General features: G+C 46.4%; 2 protein-coding genes across 5 annotated transcripts in view; one reads left to right on the top strand and one right to left on the bottom strand.

Moving 5' to 3' along the window:
- PHTF2 (putative homeodomain transcription factor 2) overlaps window positions 1–8728 on the bottom strand; it is an 81376-nt gene extending 72648 nt beyond the window's left edge. For all 4 annotated transcript variants that reach the window (XM_058657500.1, XM_058657502.1, XM_058657501.1 and 1 more), the window contains exon 1: window positions 8500–8728. The gene's annotated coding sequence lies outside the window, so the exon portion shown is untranslated. The remainder of the gene's footprint in view (window positions 1–8499) is intronic.
- Window positions 8729–9042: 314 nt separating this feature from the next.
- Window positions 9043–12816, top strand: TMEM60 (transmembrane protein 60). Its single transcript, XM_004591347.3, has 2 exons — window positions 9043–9235; window positions 12349–12816. The coding sequence occupies exon 2, from the start codon at window positions 12401–12403 to the stop codon at window positions 12800–12802; it is 402 nt and encodes a 133-aa protein (XP_004591404.1). The 5' UTR covers window positions 9043–9235; window positions 12349–12400; the 3' UTR covers window positions 12803–12816.
- Window positions 12817–13375: the final 559 nt, after the last annotated feature.

Here is a 13375-nt window from a genome sequence, read left to right as displayed (position 1 = left end):
CCAAGCCACGCTCAGGCATTCTAAACCAGCAGGTTTAACTAGGACCGTACTAAAAATGGTACTTTTGGATAAATCCACATATAAACCCTCACCTTGCAAGCACTGGGATCCCATATGGGCACCAATTTATGACGCAGCCGCTCCACTTCCCAACCAGCTCCCTGCTTGTGGCCTGGGAAAGCAGTGGAGGACAGTCCAGGGCCTTGGGACCCTGCACCTGCTGGGGAGACCCGGAAGAGGCTCCCATATCCTGGCTCCTGGCTTTGGATCGACTCAGTAAGAGCTGTTGCAGCCATTTGGGGAGTGAACCAGTTGATGGAAGAACATTTCTCTCCTTGCTTCTCATAAATCTGATCTGTCTTTCCAATAAAAATAAATAAATCTTAAGCTCAGTGGGTTAAGCTGCCGTATTGGGCACCAGCTCCCTGCTAATGGCCTAAGGAAGTACAAGATGGCCCAAATACCTGGATCCCTGTCCCTCTAACGAGAGCCTTGAATGGAACTCAGGTTTCGGGCTCACCCCTGTCTGGCCCAGCCCAGCCCAAGCCTTTTTGGTTATCCTGAGTGTGAACTAGAGGATGGAAACACATCTTCTCTCTCTTCTCTTTCTGTGTCTCTCAGTGTAACTCTTTCAAATACATATATCTTAAAAAAAAAAAAAAAAAACTTCTTGGACAATGGTATTAAAAGGATAAGTTTATTTTAATAAAAAAAACAACCTGCCAAAATGCATAAACAGCTTTTCATCATACACATTCTTCAGGAACTTTCTGAAAGCTCTTCATATATGTGGATTCCAAACATAATTCTACAGCAAAATGTTTATCTTTTCATCCCATTTTCCATGAACTAACGCAATTACCTTCATATGTGTGCATCTGATAACAGAATTTCAGCATCCAAAAATGCTTCAAAAAGTTCCTGGACAACACATTTCTTTTCCCACAAACTTTTTGAAGTTTCATCATATGTGCAGTGAAAGCTGATAGAACTGCATGAGAAAACAGCAAGTTCACACACAGTACTACACATTTCAATACTCTTCTCTCAAAAACTAATACAAACAGGCAGAAACTCAATAAAAACATAGAAGGCCTGACAATCCTATCTACCAAGTTTGACTTAATTGGCATTTATACAGAACACTCTACCCAACATTATTTTCAAGGATACATGAATCATTTACCAAGACAGATTATATTCGGGGCCATAAAACAAAGCCCAATAAAATTTAAATGATTCAAATCCTACAAAGTATGCTGCTTAACCACAACGAAGTTAAATTAGAAATGAGTAACTAAAAAATCCCCAAATATTGGGAAAGTCACGCACATACTCCCATATATAACCAACATCGGTCAATGAAATCATAAAGGAAATCAGCTCAGGATTTTGAAACTAAATGAAAAATGAAAACAACACAGAAAAACTACCAGGTGTTTGACTTGAAGAAACCTATATCCGGGCCCGGCATGGTGGCCTAACGGCTAAAGTCCTCACCTTGAACCTTCCAAGATCCCATATGGGCACCGGTTCTAATCTCAACAGCCCTGTTTCCCATCCAGCTCCCCGCATGTGGCCTGGGGAAGCAGTCAAGGACGGCCCAAAGCCTTGGGACCCTGCACCTGCGTGGGAGACCGGAAGAAGCTCCTGGTTCCTGGCTTTGGATTGGATCAGCTCCGGCCGTTGCTGTCACTTGGGGAGGGAATTATCAGATGGAAGATCTTCCTCTCTGTCTCTCCTCCTCTCTGTATATCTGAGTTTCCAATAAAAATAAATAAATCTTTTTTTTTTTAAAAGGCGCCTATATCCATCCCATCTCAGACAGCATGAGTTCCCAGCTGCAGCTTCAACTAACACAAACCCAGGGGAAAAGCGGGGAGGGGGAGAGATGAGGTCCCTGCCACCCACGCAGGGGTCCTGGGTTGAGCTCCTGAGCCAGGCTTGGCCAGCCCTGCCATCTCAGGCATTTAAGGAATGAACTAGTGCAAACACGCATGCGCAAATTCTCTCTTAATCTCTCTCTAAAACAAAAAACCAAAAAAAAAAAACAAAAACAAACAAACAAAAAAAAACCTCCCAGGACTCTAGTCTGAGAGGAATTCTATAGCATGAAACACTGATTTTTAGCCGAGAATTAAGGTTCACATTAATAAGTTAAATTCTTACTTTCACATTATCCTAGCCAATTAGCCAACCACATCAAATAAAATGTCAAGTAAAGAGTAAGAAGGGATGTAACAGGAACAGAGAAATCAAAATCAATGAATTTGAGAACACAAAATCAATATAAATAAGCCAAAAGCTCGCCTTTTCCCCAGAAGATGAATAAAACAGAAGCTTCTAGATGAAATGAACACAGTGAACAGAAGGAAAAAAAAAGTACAAACACACATGATCAGTTAGGAATGGGAATGGGGCGTCACTACAGATTTCACTCACACAAAAAGGTAAGCAGCCATCATGAGCAATTTTATTCCAATCACAGGTGAAATTCACAACTTCTTTGAATGACATGAACTATCAAGAGTCCGCTCAAGAAGAAATAAACTGAATAACCCTTTCTCTGTTAAGGCAATTTACTATGCAGTTAAAAAACTTTCCCTTAAAGAAAAGTTCAGGCTTTCATATGCAAATCATTTAGTACTGTCTGCGTTTTAAGCTCCAGGGAGTTAGGAAGGCGGTGCGGCTTGGTGCATTTAACTGCCACTTAGGCTGCCAGCATCCCGCAAGGGAAGACTGATTCCAGCACTGACAACTCCACTTCCAATCTAGCTTCCTGATAATGTGCCGTGGAACGCAGCAGAGGATGGCTTAAGAAGTTCAGTCCCTGGGGCAGGCACTGTGATACTGTGGATAAAGCCTCGCACTGTGATGGGTGCAGGTTCCTAACCTGGCTTCTCCACTTGTGGTCCAGCCCCTAGCTGAGAGAAGCGTGGTAAAGCAGTGGAGGATGGCCCAGGTGCTTGGCCCTGCCTCAAGTGGGAGACCCAGAAGAAGCAATTGGGGCACGTGAGGAGCAAACCAAGCAACAGAGGCGCTCCTTCTCTCTCTCTCATCCTGCCTTTCAAATAAATAAACACAACTTTTAGATAAAAGGATACTTGAAAGGATCAAACATTTATTAGCTATCATATGCATGCACTAAGCACACATTGTTAGTATTTCAGCAGAAACACTCTGAAAGCTTGGACCCGGCGCAGTAGCCTAGTGGCTAATGTCCTCACCTTGAACACACCAGGATCCCATATGGGCACCAGTTCATATCCCAGTGGCCCCGCTTCCCATCCAGCTCCCTGCTTGTGGCCTGGGAAAGCAGTCAAGGACGGCCCAGAGCCTTCAGACCCTGCACCCACATGGGAGATTCAGAAGAAGCTCCTGGCTCCTGGCTTTGGATCCACTCAGCTACAGATGTTGGGGTCACTTGGGAAGTGAACCAGTGGATGGAAGATCCTTCTATCTTTCCTTCTCTCTGTAAATCTGACCTTCCAAATAAATAAATCTTAAAAAAAAAAAAAAAAGGAAAGAAAAGCTAGAGGAAACACTCATCAGGACAGGGAATATAAGAAGAAAACAGATTTGGGAACAATAAAATTTACAATTACCATCCAAAAGATATACAAGTAGGCAAAGCGTATTACAGCATGAACATTCAGCAATCAGGAAATTTGCTTGCTCTGTCTCCCAGGGATCACTGCAATTAAGGCCCTCACTAGACCTTTACAATTAATGTTACACCTCGAAGAATCTTACAAATAGCAAAGTGGTTAAGACATTTCAAAAACAAGCCTCTATTTCGTCCTGAATTCACAGCACTGGGACTCAAGTTCAACGATTTTTTTTTTTCACTGTATAATGAGAATAACCCTACCCAACTGATTTACTTGATTTGGTATAACAACGTAAATTTTGCTTAAAAACAACCAAAAAATTCACGAATAGGAAGCCCTTTGCCTTGGTCTGTTTGTGGCTGTAATGCTTCTTTATTCGATCCAACCTGTTAGCGCTTTAACACTACTGCCTCCTAGTCGCGTTTTAACGTCCTTGTTTGCATTTTCTGGTTTTCACCTTTTTATTGAAGAATTGCATATAATAACAAAAAGACCTGTTTAACACAGTCCAATATATATAACCATTTCAAGCAGGTCTCATAAGCAAATAATTCTGTCAAGCCTTTTTATGTAAATGCTCATTTAACTCTTAAAATCTTGTAAAGCAATACTTAATTTCAACAGGTTACTTGAGTCCAAAGTCACGCCAATAGTAGGCAGATGGCAGAACTGAGACTTGAATCTAGATTTGTGAAGAATCTATGTCATATAAATTTCAGAAAGTTTCTGCTGTCTGTAAGAAACTTCACACTGCGCACTTCACTAAGGTACTAGCATTCAGACAGCAAAAATGAGGGCTGCCAAGTCTTCAAAAATTCTAGAGATAAAAAGGCTTAGAGCCCGTTGCCCCTACTGAAACCAAAAAGCTGCACCCTATGCATTCTTGACTTCCTCTCATTAAATGTTCAATTTAATCAGGTTACGATTATTATCATAGTGGTTCAGCCACAGCTATTTCCTGTCGCAGTTCCTGTTCACGACTCAAAAACAAGTCCAGTATCTTTTCTTTCCAAACTACCTGTGGTGTGAAGCAGCTGGCTGTTCTCATCTGAAACTCTTCCCTTTACTGGGTGCCACAGACTAAGCTGGAAAAAACGCGACTTTCCTAAATGTCAGTTAACAGTTTCCACTTAGTCACATGCTTCCCAATGTTCCTCCCCATTTAGAAATTCAATGTGAGCATTTGTGGTCCTGCTTTAGGCTGAGAGGAAGAAAGAAGCATGGAATTTATTTCCCTCAGATTTGCCAGGAAATGGAAACACATGTCCCCCTGCCACTTCCTGAGCTGTCATGGACTGTCACTGAGCACTGTGACACGGCAGTGAAGATGCTGTTTGGGACACCTGCTACCCACACTGAGCCCTGCTCCACTCTCCATCCAGCTTCCTGCTCCTGTCAATCCTGGCAGGCAAAGGTGATGGCACAAGTACTCGGGTCCCTGGCATGCAGGTCCCGTATGGGCTTCCAAGCTCCTGGCTTCAGCCTGGCCCAAGAATCCAGTCCAACCAGAAGACAAGAGTGCTCTCTCACAGCCTAGCTGTGTCTCTGTCTCCCTTTAATTTAAATACATACATACATACATACATACATACATTTTTTCGGAGATCCAAAAAAAAGTCCTGGCTCCTGGCTTCGGATGGGCTCAGCTCCAGCCACTGCCATAACCTGGGCAGTGGGCAACCAGGCAGGTCTCTCTGTCTCTCCTTCTCTCTGTAGATCTGCCTTTCCAATAAAAATAAACACATCTTAAAAAAAGAAAAATTCTTCTTTTACGAGTAATTCCCAAACAGCTTCCAAAAATAAGTGCCAATGCCTCCAGCAATGTCAGTTTTACAGCTTAGAATGAAACCTCAATGAAATAATTGCTTAGCTACACACATTTAGAAATAGTTTCCAATGGCTCTGGGAAAAGAAATCAGAAGGTACATTTTTAAAAGACTTACTTATTTGAACAAGTTACAGAGAGAAAAAGAGGGATACACAGATCTTCCATCAGCTGGTTCACTCCCCAAACCAATGCAATGGCTAGAGCTGGGCTAGTTGGAACTAGAAGCTTCTTCTGGGTCTCCCACATGGGTCCATGGTCCCAAACACTTAAGCCATCCTTTGTGCTTTCACAGGGACCTTGAAGGGAAGTGGAACAGCCAGCCTGGTCACAGGAGCTGCAGAGGTTGGTCCCACAAAGTCAATTGTTTTAAATATAACAATGAAAAAGCTGTTGAGGCTTTCCCAAAATCTTAGTATTTAAATCTAACAATCAAAATTGAGTAATATCCACATTTACACATAATCACCATTGATAAGGTTGGCATTCACACATACTTTTTCATCTAAAGCCCTTAGGAACCCCTCAGCAATAGGTATTCCCGTGGGAGACTGCCTTCAACCCGCTTCCCCAGCTGTGAAAACTACTTCTGCAGCTTCAGGACTCAAGTGGTAGCTCCACTCATAACCCAACCCATTCTCATTTGAGATGATTTGTTTCTTTTTATTTATTGAGCAGTTACCATGCCAAAGTATCTTATTTAATGCTTACTATCCCCCTTGGAGCATTAAGCAAGTCGGAAACTGATGATGAAAGAGATTTGCTATCAAAGTCACGAAAACCCAACAGGAATTTGAGCTCTAGTCCTCGGTCCTTTAGTTGACTCCTCTTTCCATCACACTATAGTTCCTAGATTCGCAGTACGTACTCTGTTGCCATCATTTGTTCAAACGATGCTCCCCAAACAAGGAAGGCGATTCTACCTTCAAATGTCTAGCAACCCTCAACAGCGTCTAAGACACCAAAGCCAAGCTAAACAGATGCAATTCTAGATCCAGGATATGTCCTTGCTGCATTGTTTTCCATTGGGAGGTCTTCCACTAAGTCTTTCAGAAGGCAAGTTTACTGGGGTTGTAAAACATACCGGCTTCAGAATCCACTTCCATCAATTTATCAATGTTGTGACCAAATGAGTTAACCGAAGACTTGATTAACTCTTTCACAACCGAGGCTGGGTGACAATCACAGCCCTTACCCCACATACGATTACAGGGATTAAATGAGATCATTCATAAGCAGTCCAGCTATTATCGGATCTCCACTTCTTTCCCCATGCGACTCAACTTCATTTTTGCCCAGTCTAACAAAGCCTTTTTTCACTGCGTATCTCTTGCCACTTGGCGCTACCCAGGAAAGCCAAAAAGCCTCACGATCTTGAAACTGTTCACACTACTTCCTTTTATTCCTTTTATTTTTAGAACAAACTACCCAGTACCAACTTGGGCTAAAAAAAAAAAAAAGCTTGCTCTTGGAGGCTCAACTATACAGGCGTGCACCCCCACTGTACGCTCCAGTGGATTTGCACTGTCACATCTGCACGCTCTACCAGCAAGTACAGAACACTGGATCGCCAACACTGCCTACCTCATTCACACCGAAACATCACATCTGACGCCTACAGACAACTGGAACCTGTATGCGAGGCAGGCGATTTCCAGAGCGCAAAATATTCCTGGAATCACCCTGTTTCCGGTCTCAGATAAAGTTCACTGTCCCCTAGACGTCCACATTTCTTGCCTCTGGAATCTAGGAGCCGAGTTCCTACAACCGACAAGGCTCATTTCCTCCTCATCTGCCTAGCGAGCTCCAGATTCAAGTGGAAGATTTAACATCTGCATGCTAATTTATGGCCCTTTAGACAAGATTGCAAAGTTCCCACATTGTCGGAATTCCTAATACAACCCTTCAGAAAGTCTAGTTTTGCCAACGAATTGTACAAAGTATCTACAGAACTAAAAGCCAACATGAAGTCCATCGGCAAAGTCTCAAGAAAAGGGAGGAAAAAAAAACCCTTGAAAATGGCAAAAGCTAATCACGAACGAAGAAGGAACAGTGTCCCACGTAAAGTATGCAGAAAACCTCATGAACAAAGACTTCAACTTGCAAGTTACAACAACATATTTAATGCATCCACCATGGATTTAAAAGTATGTGGGCGTCTAAACTACATTACTGAAATCAATAACAACTGTCCAGGTTATGTCTGACTAGTCTACGTTCCAATAAGGCAGTTTCGTCCACCATCAACCTCCACCCCTCCGCCCCGGGGCTTCAAATGGTCAAGGGTGACAAATACGGTAGCCAGAATGATGCCTTAAGTCACACAAGGATCTGCTGAGTTGGAAAGCCTTGACTCCATGGAACAATAACAGAACAAGGCAGGCCGTCCAACAGCAGGCAGCCAAAAACAAGCAAAGGTGAAACGAGCGCGCTGGATGGACCAGGGTTATTGTTAGAGGACGGGAAATCCTCCCCGGGGGGCCCCAGGCGCCCAGCTGTCAGCACCCCATCGGCAGGGCAGGCCGGGCACGGCCAGAGGGAAAACTCCAGAGCGGTGGGCACAGCGGGTGCAGGGCAGCCTCCCTCCCTGGCACCCCAGCAAGCACGCAGGGGCACCCCTGCACCCCGATCTCACCCCGTGCACCGCCCTCTAGGGCGCCAGGAGCCCCCACCCCAACCCTGCAGGAAGGGAAGGGAAGGGAAGGAAGGAGAGGGGCCTGCGGAGGGGCGGGCGCGGCGGCCCCAGCGCGGGCTCCGGAGCAGGGAGGCTCAGTCTCTCTCTCTCTCTCCCTTTCTCTCTCTCTGTCTCTGCCAGTCGCCAAATTGATGCCAGGCGGGGGGCCCGCCAGGTGCCGGCGGCTTGCCAAGGGAAGTCAGCGGCGGCGGAGGGCCACGCGTGGCCCGTTCCCCTCACCACCCACCTACCCAAGCCACCAGGGAGCCTCCCCGCCGCCAACCTCCCAGAGATCCGTCCGTCCTGGCCATTCTGTCAGAAGCCTGAGAACCTCGGCCCCGGCCCGGGAGGGGCGTCGGAGGGGTTGGGGGGATGCAGCCGGCGCTTACCGTGGAAGCGGGAGCCGCACCGCTAGCAGGCGGCTGGGGTGTGCGCGGCGGGAGACACCGAGGCGAGCGCCGCCCCCGCCGCCGCCGCCACAAGCCGGAGGTTCTGCCCCGAAGGCTGCGAGCCACCGCGCGGCTTCCAGAGCCTGCCCCACCCCCGCGGCCGCTCCCGCAGGCTTTCACGCCGGAGCCTGCAGTCTCCGCGCCCGGGCGGCGGAGGGCGCGAGGAGAAGCAGAGACTCCCCGGGGGCGGGGCCGAGCGCGGGCTCTTGCTCTGATTGGCATGCCTGCGCCCCAATGGGGCCACGGGAACGCCGAGGCTGCGCTGGGACTGACGTTCCGTGTAACCTGTGACAGTAAAGGAGGCGGGCCCAGGGCCTTCTCTGACGGCCGCCTTTCGGGCCAACCTGAAGGAGAGGAGAGGTCGGTTGGTTTTGACTGACGTCTTTCTTGCCCAATGAGAGCCGGGAAAGGAGCCCCTGAAGCCAGATTGGCGTTCTCTCTACCTCTACGGGGAGGCCCTGGGCGGGCGGTGAGAACCGGCCCCGGATATGGGCGCGGCCTTGAGGTGGAATTGAAGGATCCTCTACGGAGGTAGTTCGGGGAGGCGGAACAGGATCTTTTTTTTTTTCTTTAATTATCATGTGACGGGGTTCTGGATTTCATGGAGGGGGGGAAAAGTGTGGAAAAGGACAAGGATCCAAACTGGCGACGTTCCGGATCTCGGCGGCGCTGCCAGGTGAGTCGGGAGCCCCCGGGCCCTCACCCCGCATGGCGCCGCAGCGCTGTCCACCCGCGTCCTCGGCAGGGCGGCCGACCCGAGGCTGGTCCACCAAGGGCTCTGTGGTGCCTCGTGCAGGAGGGAGTCCCCCCGTGGGCTGCTCGAGCCGGGTTAGGGGAGCGTTTCCCAGGACAGGGAACGTCAGGTGAGCCGCGTCGGTCAGCTTGGCGTTTGGCCCAGGCGGTTGCAGCGCGGGGCCTTCGGACAGCGAGTTTGTGGGTTGTGCAGGTGGGCGCCGGGGCGAGGACCCCCCTTGGGGCAGTGATGGGAGATGGCGAATTGACAGTGTCCGTGCCCTGGCCTGCATCCCCGAATACCTCACTCGGCTAGTAGGGGACGAGGGAGAAGGGGTGTCGGGCAGACAGCTCGGGAGAAGGCATCTGAGCAAAAACGGAACTGTCCTCTGGGTATCCGAAGTAATTGCCCTCAGTGGGATGTGTTTTTCGAGTAACCTTTGGATGGGAGAACTCCCCCACCCCGGCCCCGGGAGAAAAGGGAGGAGTCGCCTTAGGAAGCCGCGATGACTGGCGATCTGGGTCGTAGGTCCTTGCCTGTGGCTCTGCATCCCGCACTGCCCATCTTGCAAGCACAGCAAGGTTATGTCCTTTGGATTTGGTTTCAATTCACCTTCAGCCCTAAGTGCCCTATGCTGATTGCAGCCACCCTCTTCAGAGTCCCCCGTGGGGGAGAAGGGAGGGAGGGAAGCTTGTCTCCTCCGACCACAGCTGAAATTGTTTTTCAAGTATGGGTGTTTCTGGTAAACCTTTTCTTGGAAAGTTTTCGCAGAAACGATCAGACAGCGTAGAGACGCGGCTTACATACATTGAAGTGACAGGATGAGAGACAACCACAACTCCTGTGCAAATTCAGACCCACTTTCCAACAGACCGCAGCCTCTGGCCAGTTGTAGAGTGTTGCAGAAGTTGCCAAGCCTTTGCCAGCTAAATGAACAAATTACATACAAGAAGAGACTTAAGGGGAAAGAAGGGAATTGGGAAATGTGTATCCAGCTCCTACAATGAAGTGGATGTGTACTCTGACCTTCTGACAGCTCCCCACTATTCAAGGAGTAGACGTATAGAATGCAATAAAATTAGCAAGGAAATAGAATTAACGGAGCACACTAGCCAGGCTGTTTTGTTCCTCCAACCAGTTCCTTCACCTTTTGTCTTAACGTCTTGAATCTGCCACCCACTTGGTCCTATCTCGGCCACCATCGGTATGCTCTTATGTCTGCCATCCCTCAGGGGCTGGTTTCCTCAGTCCAGTTACACACAGAGTGCTGCTTTCCTGGGAGCTTCTGCTTGTCCCCTTCTATCTCCTTCCTCATCTTTCGTTTTCTCCAGACAGCTTACAAGAATGAAACATTCTCAACTGTTTCCATTGTCTTATCTTCTGTGAACTCCCCCTGCCAGTGCCGGCAGTCTGCCTTCTGTTTTCCCAGGAACTTGAATAAGTAGAGAGACTTACTGTACGTTTCTTACATGGAAAAAATAAATACACCTGTATGCACCTAAGTTATGCAGTCATGTGTCCTCAAACTGTGAGTTTCTAAGAACTCGCTTAGTTATTTTAGAATTGAAGAAAAGTTGGTAAAAGGGCAAAACAGAAAATCCTCTGGAAAAGTGTGTGCGCTAGCCCTTGCACAGATTCCGAAAAACAGCAGAGCCACACACAGTTATGGGGTGTTAGCACAAAACAAATGGAAATGAGCGAGACGGAATAGCTATGAGAAATAATGCTGATTAGAGAGCAGCTTAGTTTCTGATGAGTACAAATATCTATCTATTTAAAACCAGGTGGTCCCAACTAGAAACCATTATGCTCAGCGAAATGAGTCAATCACAAAAGAATAAATACCATATATTCTCTCTCATATAAGGAAGCCAACATGGAAAGGGTAACTCCAATAGTCCATTGAGCGTCTGTTGGCTGTTTTGGCTGTGTCTCAGATGTTTTGATGTTTTTATGTCGGTTTATTTGCTTCCAAATAATTTCTTTTCTCTAGTGGAGTTCATCAAGTGCCCATGGAGTATGCGATGGCCACATAGTTCCTAAGAGACTTCTGTGTTTCCTTTTAGTTAAGCATGTGCTGCTACTCAGTGGCACATGACTTAATCAAGGTGCTACAATTTGTTGTTGACGTTGTTGCTGCTGTTATTCATGCTGTGATTGATGTGGCTGTTATGAAATGATATCAATCCGAAAAATAGTTAAAAAAATGTTCTAGATATGAGAAAAAAAATGTCTTTGGTATTTTGAGATTGCAATAAGCTTGTAAATTGCTTTAAGTACGATGGGCATTTTGATGATATTAATACTTTCAATATATAGGAATTTGATTTTAACAGATAATTTTGTACTATGAATGTTTACTGTTAGTACCAGGTGTGAAATATGGCTTTTTGTTATTGTTATACTTTTGTTTTCAAAACATTAATTTTTCTGGCCGAAAGTCTTAATTATTTTAGAGGTAATCTGTGAAAAAAAAAAATATCTAAAAGGTTTTGAGTGATGTGTTTTGTTGAAAAGCGACCTAAGGGTTAAAGAGGAAAGCATGCACACATTAGGAGAAAAATCGAATGTCACCAGGATTTAGCTCTGTGGCCTCTGGACTATGCTGATTCTACTCCGTGTTCTCGCCATTGTTACCCATCACCTCCTCCTTAGGAAATTCCCCTCTGGTGACTTGGATCACCCCCTCCTTTTTCACTCTTTGACATGGGATGTCTGTTGTTAGCTGCCCCTTGTACACATGTAGGGAGGGTGAGAACACCCCCAAGGGGACAGAAGTGAAGTGACGAGGGCACGGACTTAAGTCATGGCATCAAAAAGGAACAGAATGGTCCCTGAACTCTTTCGAATTCCCAGTGGACGTACTAATGGACTATAGGAATGAGGAATATCATATTGTCAGTGGTTGGTATGTTTTTAAAGGTATTGATCGGTTGAATGGATTCAAACTTAGTAAGTGTGGATGGGAAAGGGCCAATTTGGCTCACTAGGAATAGAACTAGGACATTTTTTTTTCCTGTTATCAAAACCGTCTTGACTCTCTCTCCTTCTCTTAGGGTGCGTGTCCCTTTTCTCCCGGCCCCGCAACAGCCTCTTTGCACTGTGTAAATGAGAATGTCCTTGGCTCAGAGAGTACTACTCACCTGGCTTTTCACATTACTCTTCCTGATCATGCTGGTGTTGAAACTGGATGAGAAAGCACCTTGGAACTGGTTCCTCATCTTTATTCCCGTCTGGATATTCGACACAATCCTACTTGTCATGCTGATTGTGAAAATGGCCGGGCGGTGTAAATCCGGCTTTGACCCTCGCCACGGATCCCACAACATCAAAAAAAAAGCCTGGTACCTCATTGCCATGTTGCTGAAGTTGGCCTTCTGCCTCGCGCTGTGTGCTAAACTGGAACAGTTTACGACCATGAACCTGTCCTTTGTCTTCATTCCTCTGTGGGCCTTGCTGGCTGGGGCTTTAGCAGAACTGGGCTACAACGTCTTCTTTGTGAGAGAGTAACTTCTAACTTCTTGCTGTCCATCCAGCTCTCGTGAAAGTGTCGGAATCTTTGCAAGCTTCAGGAATGCCAGAGAAACCAAGGGGAGAGAATCAGATGTAGTTTTATACTGCGGCCAGAAAATGAGATTGTCAACAATGGACTTCCGGTTGATCCGAAGCGTAATCATTCAGTGTTGGAACTGTTGATATCGTTATTATCCCTATGTAAATAAAGTTTGGTTTGGAACTCATTTTCCTACATGACTCTTGAATAAGTAATCTGTACTTGTACGTATGACAAAAGCCTCTAATCCACATATTTGGAGAGGAATTTTTAGGTGACCAAAGTAAAGAACTATAAATGATAGTCATTGTGACTATGTCAGTCAGAAGGTTACGGTCACAGGGAGTCTGAGCCTGACTGACACTTCCATGGCCAGGTTGAAACTGTTACTGATCAGAGACATGAACTGCTCTTGAACTGCTTATGGGTGAGCCAAGAAACAGATGCGTGCAGATGAAATACACTCCTGCAAAGATGCTGGGAACAGTATGCAAATAGCCACAAAGGACATAGGTGGTCTCAGCTCAGGC

The sequence above is a fragment of the Ochotona princeps genome, chromosome 32, assembly GCF_030435755.1.
Source record: "Ochotona princeps isolate mOchPri1 chromosome 32, mOchPri1.hap1, whole genome shotgun sequence".
Lineage (NCBI taxonomy): Eukaryota > Metazoa > Chordata > Mammalia > Lagomorpha > Ochotonidae > Ochotona > Ochotona princeps.
This window is presented reverse-complemented; position numbering and strand designations above follow the sequence as displayed.

Excerpts from the sequence above, each read along its gene's own strand:
- TMEM60 (XM_004591347.3), top strand. The coding sequence starts at position 12,401 with ATGAGAATGTCCTTGGCTCAGAGAGTACTACTCACCTGGCTTTTCACA.